This window comes from Callorhinus ursinus, unplaced genomic scaffold, assembly GCF_003265705.2.
Source record: "Callorhinus ursinus isolate GAN/ISIS: 27379988/994484 unplaced genomic scaffold, GSC_fseal_2.0 scaffold25, whole genome shotgun sequence".
In the NCBI taxonomy this organism is placed as follows: Eukaryota; Metazoa; Chordata; class Mammalia; order Carnivora; family Otariidae; genus Callorhinus; species Callorhinus ursinus.
The window spans coordinates 9161487-9181833 of NW_027397087.1; the positions used below are offsets into that span (position 1 = coordinate 9161487).

Below are 20347 nucleotides of genomic sequence, written 5' to 3' on the forward strand. Positions count from 1 at the left end.
GTGAAATATAAAATGATCTTTATTTATTTTTATTTTTTTAAGTTTTTTTTTATTTATTCATTCGAGACACAGAGATAGAGAGAGAGAGAGAGAGAATATGAGCAGAGGGAGAAGCAGAGGGAAGGGGAGAAGCAGGCCCCCGCTGAGCAGGGAGCCCCATGCAGGGCTCGATCCCAGGACCCTGGGATCATGACCTGAGCTGAAGTCAGACGCTTAACCATCTGAGCCACCCAGGTGCCCCTAAAATGATATCTTTAAATGCTTTCTTCTCAATGGTCTAATACATAAGAATTTGCCTCATATAACTTTTACTCCTTAAAAGTGAGTTTAATTCTAAAGCCCTTAATGTAGACTGCATGTAATATTTTTAAAACAAAACAAAACAAAAAACTGCTGAATGAAAAAAAAAATCTTGGGGGTGCCTGGGTAGTCAGTCGTTAAGCGTCTGCCTTTGGCTCAGGTCATGATTCCAGGGTCCTGGGATCAAGCCCTGCATAGGGCTCCCTGCTCTGCGGGAAGCCTGCTTCTCCCTCTCCTACTCCCCCTGCCTGTGTTCCCTCTCTCACTGGGTCTTTCTCTGTCAAATAAATAAATAAAATCTTCAAAAAAAAAAAAATCTTGATCTTTACTACAAAAAACACCTTAGGTTATTAAAAGGGCTAGAACTTGCACTAATGAAAACAACTAAATAGAACCATCACACTAAGGATGCCTGCCTGGGTGGCTCAGTCAGAGAAGCGTCTGCCTTTGGCTCAGGTCATGATCCCAGGGTCCTGGGATCGAGTCCCACATTGGGCTCCTTGCTCAGCAGGGAGCCTGCTTCTACCTCTGCCTGCTGCTCCCCCTGCTTGTGCTCTCTGACAAATAAATAAAATCTTAAAAAAAAAAAGAACCATCAGACTAGTCTGGTACCTTTTCAGGACACAGTAGCAAACCATCTAGTTAAAGATTACTAGGTCTTAGAATCACTTGCTGTTTTTAAAAATGTAAATGTAATATATATCAAAAGGTCTTTTTATAAAGCAAGCTTAGAGCACAGATTTAAAAAATCATTAAGGCCTGTACATAATTACTTACCGCTTTGTTTACTTTACTATTTCCATTTGGTTCTTGTTTAGTACTTCTCATTTTCATTCCTTCTGTAAAGGGAAAACAAAGTAGATGGGTTAAGTATATTAATAGACCAGCAATGATTTCAAACATGAATTCAGAACATTAAGTTTACTGAAACTGAATTATATAACAATGTTTCTCCAACTTTATGCTAGGAAGTTCAAAGCCAGATTTTCAGCTCCTATGGTAAGCAAACTGGACATTTAATGTGCAATTACTTACTGAAGTTACCACAGCTTCACCTGAAAATTTATACCTTTATATTTGCTGTCCCCTAATACACTACAGACTAAACTGAGACACAACTGTAAAACGACTGTAAAATAATAAACTATATCCCAGTATCCTGATTTGGATACTCACAAACCGTTATACTTGCTCTACTCTATTTCTAAAACACAGAAAATAATATTTAAAGCACAAATAAAATTTTATCACTACCAAAGCTTTCTTTTAGCATAGGTTCTTTTTGTTCATCCTCTTCCTCTTCCTCAGACAACGGTGAAAAGGCAAACCTGACCGAACAAAGAACAGAAGGAAAGAACTTAGAAAACTACAAAACATGCTCCACTAACTAGATTTTACGGGCCTTACTACTGAAACTGCAATGAGTCATTCATAAAATTATTTCAGTGAAAGCAAAATAATTCCTCCCCTTCAGAAAGCTCTTGATTGCCTAAACGAGCAAGAGAAGCAGGACAGCGTCACACTGACGAGTGCAGGCTCAGCCGCGTACTACTTATGACTTGAGACAAGGTACTTACTCTCGTGCCTCAGTTTTCTCATCTGAAAATGGGGATAATGAGACACTACTCACAGAGGTGTTTTGAAAAAAGTAAACAAATCATTTCAAAAAATGTTTAGAATACCTCACACATAGTAACATTTATAAGCATATAAAATCACACAGAGGGAAGTAAATACGTAATTTAAAATCTCAGACTTTGAATTCGTAGTTAAGAGACAGAAGTCCTGACCTTGTATGTACCAGGTAATTTAAAAATCTGTTTCCAAGTGGGGAGCTAAGAAGATGAAGGCCTCATCTTAAAATACCTCTCCTTTACAACTTTGAAGAGATTCAGCTGCCAGACAGGTAATTTACTTATTTTTTTAAATTTTTATTTATTTGAGAGAGAGAAAGAAAGCAGGGGGAGGGGCAGAGGGAGAGAATCTTTCAAGCAGACTCCCCACTGAGCATGGAGCCCATACGTGGGGCTAATCCCACGACCCTGAGATCACAACCTAAGCCAAAACCGAGAGTCGGGACAGTCAACCGAATGAGCCACCCAGGCACCCCCACATAGGTAATTCTTAGAAAGCTTTAGCTTTGAACTCACTCTGTACTTACTGTTGCCTATTATCTTCTTCTACCTTGTTTTTAAACCTCCCTTTCATGAATTAAAAAAACAAAACAAAACTCTTTAAAAGCTAGGAATAGAGACGCCTGGGTGCCTCAGTTGGTTAAGCATCTGCCTTTGGCTCAGGTCATGATCCCAGGATCCTGGGATCGAGCCCCGCATCAGGCTCCTTGTTCAGCGGGGAGCCTGCTTCTCCCTCTGCCCCTCCCCTGCTTGTACTCTTTCTCTCAAATAAAATCTTAAAAAAAAAAAAAAAAGCTAGGAATAACAGGGAACACACCCATAACCTATTAAAGAATAACTAGCAAAAATTAACAGTAGATGCCAAAGTTATTGATACCTGAGAAGCACTTATTTTAAAGTCAGAATAAGATGAGGAGGCCCACTCTCAATGCCTCAATTCAATATTATACAGGAGGGCCTAGCCAACAGAAGAAACAGCAATGAGGCAGCAGTATTATTTGGAAAAGAAGGAATAACATTGTTACTACTTTTGCTAACAATCAATCTACTTGGAAAACCCAGAAATTATCAGAAGAAGACAGAGACGCCTGGGTGGCTCATCAGTTGGGCGTCTACCTTCAGCTGGGGTCATGATCCCAGGGTCCTGGGATCAAGTCCCGCATCAGACTCCTTGCTCAGCAGGAAACCTGCTTCTCCCTCTGCCTGCTGCTCCCCCTGCTTATCATTGCACTCTCTTGCTCACTCTCTCTTTCTCTCTCTGACAAATAAATAAAATCTTAAAAAAAAAGAACTAAGAAGACAGTGTAAGAGGGTTGATGGGTATGATAAATATATAAAAATCAATAGCATTCAAAGGCTCCTGGCTGGCTCAGCCCATAGAGCATGTGACTCTTGATCTCAGGGTCATGAGTTCAAGTCCCACATCAGGCATGGAACCTACTTAAAATAAAAACAAAAAAAAAAACCCAATAGCATTCCTACACTTCTGCCAAAGCCACATGTATTATTTTAAAAGGATGCATCCAGGGACGCCTGGGTGGCTCAATTGGTTAAGCATCTGCCTTCAGCTCAGGTCAATGATCCCAGGGTCCTGGGATCGAGTCCCTCGTCTGGCTCCTTGCTCAGAGGGGAGCCTGCTTCTCCCTCTGCCTGCTGCTCTCCCTGCTTTGTGCTCTCTCTCTCTCACTGACAAATAAATAAAATCTTTTAAAAAAAGGGGGGGTACATCCATAAGAGCCATAATATTTTTTAAATCAATAAAAGTTATAAAACATAACTAAAGCACAGGACTAAAATTGGGAGAGCAATACCATATTCAAGGATGGAAAAAATATGTATAATTTCCCTACTTAACCTATTAATTCAATTCCAGTCAAAACCCAATAAAGGTTTTCCTAGAATTAAACAAACAAGCTAAACATTTCATTAAAGAGCAAAGACCCAATAACATGGATATTTTTTTTAAAAAGAAGATTAACGGGGGAGGGCACATACGAAGACTTAACAGGAAACTAAGATAAGCATACTACTGATGCAGGATCAGAAGGATAGAAGAAAAACAGAGAACCCACAGTCAAACAATTCTTGATGAATTTAAAAGTTCAACTGTGAAATTTTGAGAAAATTATAGAATAACTTTAGACTTCACCTCAAGTCAGGGAAAAGTTTCTTAAACAGACACAAAATACACATACATGAAGGGAAAAACAAAACCAAAAAAAAAAAAAAGGAAAAGAAACGACAAATTTGACTCCATACTTTCAAGTTTTTCTATGACCAAAAACACCATTAAAATGTCCAAAGATAATCAACAACTAGAAGAAAATACCTGGAATGCTCAGAACAAAATACTGGAATCTAAAATATGTAAGGAATTCCTACAAATCAATAAAAATGATCAATAAGCTGATAAAAAAATTCAGATATAAAAAACCGATTGACAGGAGAACTAAATGACCAGTAAACACATAAAAGCCATAAAAAGTAATTCAGCCTTAAATGCAACATTTTAAAAATAACAGTGACTATCTCCTCTACCAGATGTGCAAAAATTAAATAATGGGGATATACAGGCGCCTGGGTGGCTCAGCTGGTTAAGCGACTGCCTTCGGCTCAGGTCATGATCCTGGAGTCCCGGGATCGAGTCCCACATCGGGCTCCCTGCTCAGCAGGGAGTCTGCTTCTCCCTCTGACCCTCTTCCCTCTTGTGCTATCTCTCATTCTCTCTCTCAAATAAATAAATAAAATCTTAAAAAAAAAATAATGGGGATATAGGAGGGAAGAGGAGAGAACTCCTCTCGTACAACCATTAGTACATACGCAATTTGTTTCAGGTTTTTTTTAATGCAATCTGACTTTAATACTTTAAAAATTACGAATGCGCATACCCTTCACCCCAACAGTCCCAAGCCTACTCTATTTTTTTTTAGTTTTTTTAAAGAACACAAACATTAAATGTATAATAAAAACGCTATTTTCATGGGATAAAAAGATATCACTTATTTTCTAAGTCTTTTATTGGTATGTCTGATTATAAAATTAGCTGTTCAGTTATGCTGCCTCATCCTTTTCCTCCTTGGTAATACAGTTGAGTAATATAAGCTATTAACTGTCTAAACACAAAGGGGAGGGCATGCCAAAGACATGGATATTCACAGAAGAAAGACAGCCAATTCCTAAATAACTGAGATTTGCCAATAGCTGAACAAAGCAAATTCACGTATAAATTTTTAATTCTAAAGTCTGTCACATAAGTTTTCGTTCTACCCTATTGTTATGAAGTGAGCTGGGCTACTGGCTATAAAAATTGTTCTTTCCTTCCTGACACTGGACAGGTGAGACTCTCATTACAAGTATCACTATCTATCTACTTCCCTTCTTTATTGATATACATACATATTATCAGATGTCAGAACTTAAAAATACCTCATATCAGGTGGTTCAATTCCCTCTCATTATATGAAGAGGAAACTAAGGCTCAGGCTAGTGAAAAGAGGCACCATGACAAAACTCACAATGCAAATAGGAGAGCTGGACAGGAACCCATTCACTGGAATCCAGACCCAGTGAACATTCTTTACACTGTATGACACAGCCATGACACTGTCACCCATTCAATCATCCCTAACAGATGATATGGCCATTCAATGGTTAGCAATACAAATAAGAAGTGTCCAAGAACCTCTGGTTGTTTGCAGATGGTCGCCAGAGAACCATGATGACGAAGAGGATCATGGAGAACAGCAACCGCCAGATGGCGTCATCTACCCAAAGCTCCCGCCAATCCTACCAAAAGGGGGAGAAGTACATTTTTATACATAATCTTAACTCTTCACAAAGCCCTTGGCATAGAACAAGAATCAATTATTTATTCCTTCAACTTACATTTACTAGGAGCCTCCTATGTGCTAGGCACTGTGCTAAGTGCTAGGAATAAAAAATAAATGAACACTGTTTCTTCCCTGGTAGTATTTATTGTTGCTAAAGAAAAAGCACAACTGAATGGAGCACTTTATTAATACTTCATTATAGCTCTGAGAATCTTTAGAGAAGAATTTTTATACAAGGTAAGAGAAAGTAACATGTTGTTACTTTTTATAGTTTCCATTTTTGTTTATTTTTAATAGCTTAGCTCTAGCTTCCAAAGAAATGCTACCGGGCAGTCTCTGTGCTCCTATCTTAAGTACATGGCTTCTGCTCAGATTAGCATTGTTCATACATACTTAACATTTAGGACTCTGGATTTCTTGTTAATAACTTTTAGTTAAGGCAAGACTGGGTTATGAAAAACCGTGATATCCTTTATAATGTTCTCCCCAATACTGGGATATATAGTCAGTCCTTTCTCTCCCACTGTCTGCCAAAAAGCCCACAAAACAAACCTACCATACCAAGCTCTGTGATAATACAGAATACTTCAGAGGACGAAAGCACTTCTAACCCTCACAGTGGAGAGCTAGCCCTAATTTCTTAAAAGGTGTGAACCTTACCACTGTCATTATCACTGTGTATGTATAAAACAGTACACTATTCATAAATGCATGTGCTTATAACTCACCGACTGACAAGTCACTATCCTGAACTTCATGGTTGTCCAGATGATAAACACAATAGATGCTAACAAGAAATGAAAAACCTGGTCAGAGTATGAATGTTAGTTTATATCCCCAATTACATTATCTGATTCTCATCAAGTGGAATCCCACACATCCCTAACTCCCAATATATCACAATCATTCTCTCTCACTTAACACGTTTATTCAACACAAATTTACTTAACAGCTATAAGCAAGGCGCACAATGCGTACTCTTGCCAACCCTTTCTGTACTTAAAGAATAGTTTTATTTATTATCTGGCTACTTTAGCAACCCTCAGAAGTGGAAAAGAAGGTATTAGAAACATGGCTTTTTCCAGCATTATCAATAATATGATTGTTTTCCCTTTCTTCATCTTTAGTATAACATTAATTTTTCTTTGCCTGGTCAGATGGAAAAAAAGGTTGATAAAATGACTGTTAAGACAAACAGAATTATTGGTCCCAAACATAGGCTAGACCTCCCTAATCCTGGTACACAAGCCAAAAGGCAGGGAAATTAGCCTATGTGGGCTATAGTCTATCCTAATGTATATGCATAATGTATATGTTATGCATGTTTAATGACATTATGTAAAGGCAATACAATTGCAACATACACTGATCTAAAATCTATATAAAATTCTGTATTTATTTCAATAAAACCAAGTAAGCAAATATTAATGTCTTCTAAAAGAAATCTAAATGCTATATGACACTAATGCTAACTTGCCTCAAAAAAAAGTCTCAGAAAAAGAATGGAGATAGGAAAGGGATATACCAAGAGTTAAAATTATATGTAATTAATTTTCAGCTATTAAAATAAGTGGTTGTCAAACTTTTTTGAACCAAAGACCCCTTTGAGAATTTGACAAAAGTGAAAGACCCCTTCCCTAAGTGAAATACACAAAACTTTCTATATAATTTTAGAAAGCCCATCTCTGGCCTCTCATGTTAAGAATCTTTGTTCTAAAGGAAATGCATTTTAAACAGCAGGAAGCAAGTCCCCGACTTACCTGCCACTGCCAAGATAAGCGTGTTGGTAAAATGTCGGTACAAAGAGAGTTTTACAATGTTCCTCCGAAGTTTTAACAGCTTCATTGTTTGAGTCAAGCTAATAAATATGTGTTTGCAGGTCAAGGAAATCAACATTCAGAAAAAACAGTAAGCTAGTAAATTAATCCTTACACATTTCTTTAAGGATCTGGGGTCATACTGACAGAGCCATGGACACCAGGCCTTACAGCTCTCACTCTCAACTTTACAAACACTCCAGGCCCACCATGATTAGTAAGAAAGTCTTCATTTTCAATGACACTTAAAGAGAAGACAGAACCAGGATAAAATGAGAATGCAAAAGACAAGAAAAAAGAAGAGAGGAAAAATATAAAGGAGAAATAAAGATAGGAAACTTTCTAGAGAAACAAAGAAAAAGAAGCAAATGGAAGAAAATGAAATAAAAATGAGTAAGAGGCAAAACAACAGGAGTTAGCATCATCTCCTTTCTTCTTGTAAGGCAGTGGCTCTGTTCTCACTGTCCCAGCTAATCCAGTCTAGAGTCTTACATTCATGCCTACAACCTCCCAAAGTTCTATACTCAGTCCCTTTGTGTCATGCTAAGGAGGAACCTGCCATCACTGAGCTATCCTGAATTAAAAGGACCAGACAATTACAACTGCCTAAGAATCCCAGGCAGTCAGGCTCTAAAAGCAACAACTCTCTACTTTCAAGTCATTATCTCAAGTATAAGCTGCTGCACAAAGATAGGGGAGAACTAATGACTTCTATAGGCAATTATCTGCTCTTAGGTTCAACTTTCAGAATGAGGGACAGATATGAAAGCAAGTGAGCTGGAGCTCACTCATTCCCTTTAACAGAGCCCTCACTGCTACCTAATTATTGGGTCATCTTCTTGTATGGTCCAGTCTCTCTCCCTACTCCTCTCAATATGCACAGTAGAGATTCACAAAAATAGAGACCTAGAAAAGCTTTGGCCATTTGGACAGAGGACATTTCAATTTCAAACATTTTTGATACATGAAAATCCCCTTAAATTCACAAAATTACAATTTTATTTACACTCAGCCTTTTATAATAGTCACAGTTCATCAGGACAATAATACTGCACAATTGTACATAGGACCAAATAACACAAAAACCAAAAAAGATTTTTAAAAATCCCCAAAAGATAAAAGTCCAAAAACCTGAATCCTTCATCCAACAGGCCAAGTCCCTAATAAACAAATGTTTACTCTTGAAAAGCAGGAAGAAAAGATTATTCAAATAGAAACTTGTTTCTTATCTGCTGGTTGACTTTTCCTGTAAATGAAATAAGATTTTCAAAGAGTTAAGTCTTCAAATAATTCCAAGTCAGCTTTTGAATGAGGGTATAAAACACTTATCCTGTAAGGGTTAAAATCTGCTAAATCTACTTAGAATTATAAGAAAGTCAAACAACCTCATACAGTATAGTTCCTGAAACCATATTTTAAGAATCAAAATATTTACATAATTTTCAAAGCATTTAAGAACTGCCAAAGCTGAAAGAAACAGTAGGACCACAGCAGCCAGTGATTCTACCACTAAGTGAGGTACACAAATAAATCCAAAATTGAAGTGAAATGCTCATTTAAACAAAGGCCAAAAGCTTTTATCTTGTTCTCAGTCTGCAGTCACCAACTCTTGATGAAATTTTTAAAATTAAAAACAAAATAACTGCTTACCTGAGCCCCCAGGTTGTTAGACTGAAAATACCCTATTCCCCAAAGTAAGGAGTAATCAACAAAACTGGCAAAAACCATTTGCAGAAAGATCAATGGAAACCCAACTCCAAGGAGAAAACGGACCGCCATCAAACAAGCCAATGAGAAGGATATCCACCAGCACAGGGCAGTGTCTAGGAAAGCCAAGGGGATAAAGGCCAAGGAAGCAAGATCAGTCTGGGCCTGCAGACAAAGAAAAAGAGGTGGTGAAAAAAAGCTGTCTAGAGAGCACAGAGAAGAAACCAGCAAATGACTCTGCATTTACATAATCATCTAGAATGATTCTGCATTCCAACTGAAAGAAAATAAGGAATAATACTTTGTACCTACATCATTCTTCCCTTCTGACAATCAATCACATAGAATACACAGCTATAAGCATTTCATACAAACTACTGATCACAATCTCAATACAATAAAACATGCTGCTAACTAATACAATGCAACCACCACAGAGCTCCTAGCATGATAAGTAAGGTCGTCCATGTTAAGAAGTGACCACACTGAAAAGTCGTGGTGTTACAAGCCCCCATCCCATCCTATCATCTCCCATCACTGTGATTTTGGCTATAAGTCTAAAAAAACCCTTCTCATATTTCAAAGTCCTGCAGCATTAATACACAATTTTAATTTCCAGAATTGTAATACAATATAATTCTACAAATAAGAGCACACCCCAAAATAAAATGTAAGGCAAATATCTGTCCCAAAAACTATGCTGCTTGTTTCACGAGTTTATATATATAAGGTGCTATTTATATAACCCTGATTACCCCTCCAAACACCAGGGCATTATTGAAAGGATATCCATAAAATAATACAGGCATCAATTGCTGAGAGGGCCAGGTTTACTAACAGAGCCAAGGGATAAGAAAAATACTACAGCAGCAGAAAGAAAACGAAATTGACAGAGGGTTAAAGTTGCTAAAAGTTGAAGGAAATTACATAGAGGACAGTGTGATCTGAAAAACAAATATGTATCCATAAAATGTTTTATTTAAGGGGCAATTTATTACAAAAGTTACTGAGCTCAGTAAGTCAAGTTTACAGCATTTACCATCTTGAATCTAATGGGTGATTGCTGAGAGTGATTTTTAAATAAATAACTACTGGAATGACCAGTTCTTCACATTAATCCAGCTTTAAGATAAATTTCTTTATCATTTTTATTTAGTGCTTTGGTTTCCCTCCCTGACAAAGGGCATGATTTTATAATTCTCAAGAATGATGTGAAACAATTCGCTGCATTTTAGAAAACCCTTTGAAACCCAAGTGCTGGTTAAGCAAAGAGCACTATCACTTAAAAAAAAATTTTTTTTAAAGATTTTTATTTATTTATTTATTTGAGAGAGAGAATGAGAGAGAGAGAGAGAGAGAGCACGCCCACAAGGGGGGGAGGGGCAGAGGGAGAAGCAGACTCCCTGCTAAGCAGGGAGCCCGATGTGGGACTCGATCCTGGGACTCCAGGATCATGACCTGAGCTGAAGGCAGTTGCTTAACCAACTGAGCCACCCAAGTGTCCCAGCACTATCACTTTAAAACAAAAAATAGAGGGCGCCTGGGTGGTGCAGTCGGTTGAGCATCTGACACTTGGTTTTGGCTCAGGTCCTAATCTCAGGGTTGTGAGATGGAGCCCCATATCAGGCTCCAAGCTCAGCGTTGAGTCTGCATGGGATTCTCTCTCCCTCTCCGTCTGCCCCCCCCAAAAGCGTGCACGCATGCACTCTCTCTCAAATAAACAAGTCAGTCTTAAAAAAAGTAGTATTGAGCAAGATTACAATCTTTGCCACTTAATACAAGAATGAGAGCCCACTTTCTGGGAGGAGGAAACGAGTAAGTAGCAATTTGGGGACAGGTGGGAAAGCATTCATTCCTGGTCACACATTAAACTTACAAAGTTCTAATAGATTAAAGAGAAAATTTGAATTATACATACATTTTGAAAATCAGAATTAAAGGTGATTTAGAAGAAAGAGTAAAGAAGCCCACAGACATTTCCAATTCACCCTCTCAAGACAAAAACAATGTATCTGAACTGACCATATACAACACTTAGATTGAGTAGTACTGACCCCAGTAACTCTGAGGACCCCTTCCATGCCAGAGAACAAAAGATAGAGGGCTCCTGCTACCACAACTTTGTGAAGAGTGACTCCAAGGCGAGGCCTAAACAGGAAGCAAAGAAAGAGTTGAGTACCAATGCCACAAACTCCAAAATAAGTAATAGCAACTCATGTTAATTAAAATACAGGCCAACAACTTAACAGAGATAAGTCAGACATACTTGATCCACATGAGGAAAACAAACTCAGAAGAACATATGGTCTGAAACCAAGCTAATACTAGAACTTTACATCTGGGCCCTGGTTACAGTATTTAAAAAAAAAGGGGGGGGGCGCCTGGGTGGCTCAGTCGTTGGGCGTCTGCCTTCGGCTCAGGTCGTGATCCCGAGGTCCTGGGATCGAGCCCCGCATCGGGCTCCCTGCTCAGTGGGAAGCCTGCTTCTCCCTCTCCCACTCCCCCTGCTTGTGTTCCCTCTCTCGCTGTGTCTCTCCCTCTCTCTGTCAAATGAATGAATAAAAAATCTAAAAACAAACAAAAAACTCTTTAATAGAGAATTCTGAAACATTCAATGGTATAATGAACCCCTCTATACCCATCATCCAGTTCCAATAATAGCCAACTGTGCCCCATGCAAACCCCATCCACTTCCTATCCTCCCATATTATCTTCAAGCAAATCCTAGATAGTATATCTTTTATTTGTATATATTTCAGCATGTGTTTTTAACCAATAAGGACTTTTTAAAAACATAACCACAATACTACTATCAAATCTAAAAGTTTTAACAATATAACCAAATACCCTATTGCAACTCATTAGATAAACTGTACATTTTTAAGCTCAGAATCCAACAAAATATGAAGTCTTCAAGCAGCTTCTGCTTGAAGAAGAAAAAGTCTTGAATTCTTAACATTCAAAATGCCATTCAATCAGAACCTGCATTTTAACAAGATCTCCAGGTGATTCATTAGTGCACTGTAAGTCTGAGATGCACTGCCATAAATCATGTCTACTTACATCTAAGTAGTATTTGTTCTTGTATTTTTTGTCATATGCTAGTAAAGCTCCATATGGGCAAGGATTTTTCTCCCCACTGGTTACCTTAGAAATCTAGGCCACGCCCTGGCATATAGGAGGCATTCAAATATTTGTTAAACGAATTAAATAATTTAAAAAATGAAACCCACCCCATCCCCCTAATCCCACTGAAAACAAAACTCCTTTAAATGAATAAATTTAAAAAATTAAAACCCATTTCTTTAATACCACTTAAAGACTCCTTGAAATAATTGTCTATACCTGGCTAGTTTCAATTCCTCCACTTCTAGTCTTTCTTGAAATCACTCGAGTCAAGCTTTTATCCTAGCACTTCATCAACACCATCTTATTAAGGTCACTTATATCTTCCATGTAGTTCAACCCAATAGTCATCATTTAACCCTCTTGACACAATCACTCCCTCCATGAAAGTCTTCGGGTTTACCTCTCACCACAATGGTCCTTCTCAAATTCCTCTATTTCATCTCATTGAATTCTAAATAACTGAAAATGTTCAAGGACCTCTTGTCCTTTGACCTCTTGTCCATATACACTTACTTCCTCAGTGATTGCATCCCACTCTAATGGCTTTAAGTAAACAGCTATATTCTGATGACTCCCAAATTCATATCTCTATCCTACTCTCTTCCCTTTACTGCCCCATTTGGTTATCTAACTGAACTCCTAATCTTGCCTCTACTCCAAACTTATTCCACCTAAGATGCTCCTGAACTCATAAATTCCATCCTTTCGGGGTGCCTGGGTGGCTCAGTCATTAAGCGTCTGCCTTCGGCTCAGGTCATGATCCCAGGGTCCTGGGATCGAGCCCCTCATCGGGCTCCCTGCTCAGCGGGAAGCCTGCTTCTCCCTCTCCCACTACCCCCTTGTGTTCCCTCTATCGCTGTGTCTCTCTCTGTCAAATAAATAAAATCTTTAACATATATATATATAAATTCCATCCTTTCATTGGTCAGACCAAAACAGTCGGCATCATCCTTGATTCCTCTTCTCGTTCACATCACACAGCTGATCCACCAGAAAATCCCATTGACTCTACCTTCAAAATATATACAGAGTCTAACCACATCTTAGCATCTCTTCCTCTAGGTAAACATATAGTTCCCGCACCACCTTGAGATCTCTGCTTAAACGTCACTTAGTGAAGACTTCCTTGGCCACCCTATTTATAACTGCAAGCTTCACTTCTTGCCTAGCACTTTCTACACCCTTCCTCTGCTTTATCTGCTCCATAGCACTTATCACTGACATATTAGATATTTACTTACTTGTATCTTTGTCCCCTCCCTCCACAAATGTAAACTCCAAGTCTTTTGTTTACTTGCTGTATACCCAGCGCCTAGAACAATGTCTAGTATGTAGAAGGCACTCAATAATATTTTTTGAATAATAATTTTCAGACTTTTTTCAGAGTAACACTCTCATAAAAAATGTGATTTCAAAAACATTTGGGAAGACTAAAAGTAACTGTAAGTTCACTCTACAAGTTTGATGTTTTAATGTCATTCACTACATTGCAGACTTTGCTGCAAATGCTCGAGTTCTCAGAAGTGAAATAAAACACATTTTCTAGCTTTTGCAAATCTACAAAATTTTCGATACCTGTCTTACTGCAGAATTATTTCTTATACCAATTCTTTCAGAATTACAATGGGATCCTGCAATACTGTTTCAATTTAATCAGTGTTTTAATATGTCCTCTCCATATAAAAAGTTAATACTTACTTAACTATGCCATATCCCAGGCTGACTATGATGACCAGGGTTCGAGCCAGTGAGCGTTTAACTGCTGAAAGCAGCTCTGCAAGGATCAGGGCACCTTGGACTATGAGAAAGAAGAGATAAAGAGTGCTATAATCTAGGTCTGGGAAAAGGCTTGACTCCAGAACCAGAATGTGGATCTAGATAACTAATGCTCTTCAGAATAACCATTGGAATTAGTCCTGTTCAAAGAAAAATACCTCTCCTGCAATTCTTGTAAGTACACAAGCTGATTTCACTTACCTTGCTCATGTGAAGAGCAACCTGGGTGCACTCAAATCACCTTCCCTCCCAACCCTGCTTCACTAAAACCTCAACAGAATACCTCACCTACATGGACAGTTTATAACACCTACGGAACTTTTCCCCCATTTTTAAAAACTGGGGAATACACATTGAAAAAACATACATACACTGAAAAGCACGAAACACAAACACATGCAGTTTTCAAATTATTCTCACATCTACTATTTTCAAGCCTTTTCAAAGATAGGGAAAGCTCTAATTAGTAATCTTACAACAACAATCATTAATAACTAAATGGTCTGATGAGAGAGTGCCAAAGCTAATCACAAAAAACTTCAGTACAAAATAATTTCTGTCATTACCTGTTTACTTTAGTGAACCATAAGCACCCTCCTATTTTCTTGGTATTACTATATTTTACCAATTCTTAGAGGCACTTCTCCCTCATATTTTATCTGAAATCAAAGTAGGTCTTATCACCAATGGCATCTTACTATTAAGTTGGTAGTATTTATTTCCCTCCTTAGATGTATAATACAATAATGGTGCCTTAAAAATCAATGGCAATTGAGATTCAATGATGGTGATAATCTTACCCAATATGGCCACTACTGTTGTAACTTGTGCGTATGTATTTCAGTACAATCACTCTTAAATCACTGAACCCGTTAAGTTATGAGATTAAAAACAAAAGTTACAATCATAGTGATTATGTTTAGGTTATTATTACTTAATAATAATTAAGTAACTGAAAAGTTAAACCCACTTAATAATGACTGTTGACCCGAGGAAAACTCACGTCTTATCTGCCAATCATTCACAGACGGGTAAACATTTTTTGGTTACATACCTGATTCTCCTTTGTATCGGATGTTCTGAAATTCTGCATAGAAGACAGCTTTCTCAAGCATTCCCAGGAAGATGACAGCACCAATCCAAAACTGAATTCTTAGGAGATCTCTCCAATAGCAGGCAGACCACGCCAGCCACAGAACACCAAACAGGACATATACAATACACATCACCATGAAAAACTGTCATCCAAATGGGTAAGAAATAAAAAGGAGAATTAGGGTCAAGAGCCAATTTAGAATTAATACATAGTCTTAAACTATATATATATATTTATTTTAAGAAGAAAATTTACCTTAATTTATTTACCTTAATAACATTTTACCTCCTACTTTAAGAATAATTATTTTATTTCTTTGAAGTTCAATACTACCACAAAAAAATTATCTCCTCTTGCACAGAGAGAAACTACCTAAGGACCTATCATTAAAAGTAACCGTTCTTCTGCATTAAAAGTGCCTTTTCATTACATAAATGAAGAGAACACTAAAGAGGAAAGAAAGACATGGCAGGGTTAGGATACACCTGAAGGCAATGAAACACTGTGGGAAAACTATCAAAGTCAAAAGAAGAGAAATGAACAAAGGAAATCTGAAAACAGAGTAAGACTATTCCCACGGACACTGACATACACACGACCTAAGTGTCATCATTTAGTTACTTTAAATGTGATCTACAGGGCGGTAAGAAGTGCCCCACTCTAGATTCTAGAAAGAATGTGTGATCTGAAATTATCTTTGAGGTACTTTCCAATTCTGAAATTCCTCAAGTCACCAACCTCTTCATTCTACAGATGAGATGAGGCACAGAGTGATTCACTGACACTCTCAAGGTCATATTTTAGAAAGAAGTACAAAACTACAAAGCAGTGTTTTCTGAACTGTTCAGGAACAATTCTTTAAAGAAGAATATTGCCACAAAACATGGACAATCTTTCAAGCTAAACTCATGTAATGTTAAGAATATAAGTTCACTTACAATCATCAAGGGATATTCTTCAAGCGTGAGGTATTCATAGGGACCCTTCACTTCAACAGTCACTGCCAAAACACAGTCCTCAGAATTAATGTAAAGGATGCAGAAATTAAACAAAAACATTGCATAAAATTTGTCTGATGAAATTAATGAAAAGTCCATCGGGTTATTTACTTTTAACCATTTCAATTCTGGTGATTAATACATTTATAGAGCACTCTGAAATTCCTGAGGTGTTCTCATGGTTCATGCTGTGTCCTGCACAGGCCTCTGCTCCCAGCAGTGGAAAAGCCCCCAGTTCCCAGACACACATCCTGTAAAGACTAGATTGAAGGTATTTCCTCCACAAACCCCAACTGGAACCACAGCACAGCTCCTCTAAATTCCAAACACATTTCGTATAAACTTTTTCTTACAACACATCATTAATGTGCTTTGAAAAATAAAGGATTACAGTCCTTCATTCTGCTGTCCTCTTGTCTTCTAACTATCCTTACCTATATTTTCCTGTTTACTACTTTTTTTACCTACTTCAATTTAATGTGACTTTGCTTCATTAATGTATCATTTTCAGAAAATATTTTTTTTAAGATTTTTATTTATTTGACAGAGAGAGAGAGAGCACAAGCAGGAGGAGTGGGAGAGGGAGAAGCAGGCTCCCCACTGAGCAGGGAGCCCGACGTGGGGTTGGGGTTAGATCCCAGGACCCTTGGATCATGACCTGAGCCGAAGGCAGACGCTTAACCATCTGAGCCAGCCACCCAGGCACCCCTCATTTTCAGAAAATACTTAATAACAAAGTGGTTTATTTTTATAAAGTATTTAATAACAAGACTCTAAAAGATAGATTTGCCTTACTGAAGCAAAACTATGACTTTTAAAATTGGTAATTGATAAAGCTATTTTAGGTCTGATTTGATACTTATGTGAGAAGTGTTAGTCTGTGAAGACAGACTAACAATTGCCTATTCTACAAAAATTTCCTAGTTTTTACCAAGCAAAAAAGACATGCCATTATTAAAAGTAAGCCAACAAAAAAAAAGAAAAAAAAAAAGTAAACCAGGTCCAACATTCATATGAACAAAAGGAGCACCCCATAATAGCAATCATAAAAACTTTAAGCACACTGGTTACTAAACCTATACCTTCTTAATTTAATAAAACAGCAAATCAAATAATTAGTGAATATTTATATATCCTTTGCTTACTCTACGTCAGGCGTGAGCAAAATACAGCACATGGGCAAATTTGGTCACCTACTTTTTATAAATAAAGTTTCATTGGTAAACAGCCACATCCATTCACTTACATATTATCTATGGTTGCATTCACACAAAAATGGCAGAGTTGGGTAGCTGTATTAGAGACATTTATTATCGGGCTCTTTAAGAAAATTTGGATAACCCTAGCTCTATGTTAAAATATAAAATACATTTACTAAGCACTTACTATGTGACACACACTACAGAAAACAGAGGAGATAAAAAGATGAAGCTGTCTTCCACCATCTAGTGGATTAGCTGCTAGAAGGGAGAGAAAGTAGGAAAGCAAGACAGAGAACTACCCCTCTGAGCCAGACCTAGAAGGATGAGTGTGTATTTCCCAGAACAAAGTAAAAAGCCATCTGGGCAGGAGAAATAACATGAACAAAGACAAGTGTGAAAATGCATGATATATATTTAAAGAACATGTAGTCTGAGACCGCACCCAATAGCAAAAGGTAAACTGGGACAAGCTGCAGAGTTTTATAAGCCTTGCTGTACAAGGTGGACATTTTACAGGCAATGGGGAGACATCAAGGACTTAATGAAGGCAAAAAAGACGATAAAACTGTTCCAGAGAATTCTAGGAATTTCACATGGCATAGTTAAGTCCATGCTTTAAAGTACCTTCTTCTTGGGGCACCTGGGTGGCTCAGTCGGTTAAGCGTCTGCCTTTGGCTCAGGTTATGATCCCTGGATCCCAGGATCGAGTCCTGCAACGGGCTCCCTGCTCAGCGGGGAGTCTGCTTCTGCCCCTCCCCCCCACCCCCCCAACTCCTGCTTTCTCTCTCATGCTTGCTCTCTCTCAAATAAAATCTTTTTTTAAAAAAACAAATAAAAATAAAGTACCTTCTTCTTAGCTCCAAACAACAGATGGATAAAACAAAACAAAATAAGGGTATAAGCTCAAAAACAAGATAAACACCTCCAAATATCAAAACTGAACAAAAACTCAGAACAGTGTAAGAGGCTGAAGCTATGGTCATGTTTGACTCTGGGCCTGAAAAGCAAGCTATGGTAGTTGGGAGTGCATTTCCTATGGGATCACCAAAACTAGCAGGATTCTAAGGAAAAGGATGAGCAGAGCCAGATTTGATGCATGAAGAGGCTAAGGTGGAATGGAACAGGGCTTCTTTTCCATCCTTTTCAAAGAAAGAAGGTTGAAAGTAAATGTTGGCAACTACTGCGTTAGACTTTACTCTTTAGAAAGCTATGGGCCTAGAAATACAGGATACACATACATCTTGGGTCCGGCAACTGTGCAGGGCCACCCGCTGGTTTACCTAGAACTGCTATATCCCATAGAACTATAAAGCATAAAACCCATTTCTGGATTGGGAATTAAAAGCACTCAATGCAACAATGTATAAAAAATATTTTTTTAATTAAGTCAAACAAAAGAAATAATGAAATAGAAAAGAAAGATACAGTTGGGAAAACTAACAAAAGTTGGTTCACTGAGATAAAAATATAGCAAAATACAATTCTACAAAGATTTTTTAAAAAGTTAAAAGGGAAGATAAAAGCAATATTAAGAATGAAAAAAAGCTGCAGATACAGATTTTTTGGTAAAGAAATACTATTCATAACTTTATGCCAATAAAATTTGAAATCTTGAATGATAGGACAATTTCTCAAAAACAAAAAAAAACATCGATTCAAGTAAAAACAGAATAACTAAAAAAACTTATTACTATTAAAGAAAATTAATCAGTCGTTAAAATCTATATAAGGGAGGGGGAAAAAAGATCAGGCCAAAACACTATCATAAGTTCTACAAAACATTCAAAAAATGGATAATCCTACCCATACAAACCAGCATAACCTGGATGCCAAAACCCATAGATGACACTATGAGAAAAGAAAATTATAGGCCAATCTTACTATGAACAAAACTTCCAAATAAAATTCTGTAAAACAGAAGTCAGCTATGTATGTATGTGTATGAGTGTGTGTTTGTGTATCAAGACCAAATACTGGCATCTCAGAAATTCAAGAATGGGTTTTTTAAATTTTTTTTTAAGATTTTATTTAGTTTATTTGAGAGAGATAGAGGGAACATGAGCGGGAAAGGGGCAGAGGGAGAAGGAGAAGCAGAGTCCCTGCTGAGGAGGGAACCCAACACTGGGCTCAATCCCAGGGACCTGGGCTGAAGGCAGACGCTTAACTAATTGAGCCACCCAGGTGCCCCCAAGAATGGTTTAACGTTAGAAAAATCAGTTAATATAATGCAACACATAAACAGATTAATGGGGGAATCTATATAATCATTTTAATCAATACAATCAAAGCATTTGCTAAAACTTAGCATTCCTTCTCCATACTAAAAAAAAAGGCAGAAAAACACACTTAGTAAATGAGGAAAAGAAAGAAACATCCTTAACCAAACACAGAATATTCTGAAAAGTCCACAGTGAACATAATTAATGGTGAAATGTGACAATAAAGAGTGGCAATAAAGTCAGGAGCAAGATAAGGATGGTCATCATCGTTTCATTCAATATTCTACTCCAGAATGGAGGGGAGGGAAGAAAACTCAAAGTAGGAAGAAACAAAAAAAAAAGAAACTACAGAAAATAAGACTGGTTAGTTAAGTGACCATGAAATTCCAAGTAAGAGATGATTCCAGGAACTGGGTAAGAGTAGAAAGGAGAATACTAAGAAAAACTGAGACACTAAAAAATTACCAAAGTCAATTAATTCAAGAATTTCCAAGTTTTGACTTAGTAACCAAGTTTTGACAAGTCTAGTTCAGAATACTGAGAACATAATACTAATTATGAATCTTAAAAGTAGGAGGATCAAATGAAGGAAAATGAAACCTGGTATCTATAATACATAACAAGAAAGCATAAGTGAAG

At 37.5% G+C, this 20347-nt stretch overlaps 1 protein-coding gene across 4 annotated transcripts in view; it reads right to left on the reverse strand.

Moving 5' to 3' along the window:
- The window catches only part of TMEM87A (transmembrane protein 87A), a 43782-nt gene that overhangs the window by 5030 nt on the left and 18405 nt on the right, over positions 1 to 20347 (reverse strand). For 2 of the 4 annotated variants that reach the window (XM_073876871.1, XM_073876869.1), the window contains exons 8-17: positions 16228 to 16289; positions 15248 to 15431; positions 14116 to 14215; positions 11343 to 11436; positions 9381 to 9453; positions 7525 to 7629; positions 6493 to 6551; positions 5617 to 5720; positions 1555 to 1628; positions 1078 to 1139 (exon numbers count right to left, since the gene is read on the reverse strand). In XM_073876871.1, the coding sequence (XP_073732972.1) occupies positions 1078 to 1139; positions 1555 to 1628; positions 5617 to 5720; positions 6493 to 6551; positions 7525 to 7629; positions 9381 to 9453; positions 11343 to 11436; positions 14116 to 14215; positions 15248 to 15431; positions 16228 to 16289 (917 nt within the window). Of the gene's footprint in view, positions 1 to 1077; positions 1140 to 1554; positions 1629 to 5616; positions 5721 to 6492; positions 6552 to 7524; positions 7630 to 9380; positions 9454 to 10073; positions 10150 to 11342; positions 11437 to 14115; positions 14216 to 15247; positions 15432 to 16227; positions 16290 to 20347 lie in introns of all 4 variants that reach the window. The other 2 variants (XM_073876870.1, XM_073876868.1) reach the window with 1 other exon arrangement.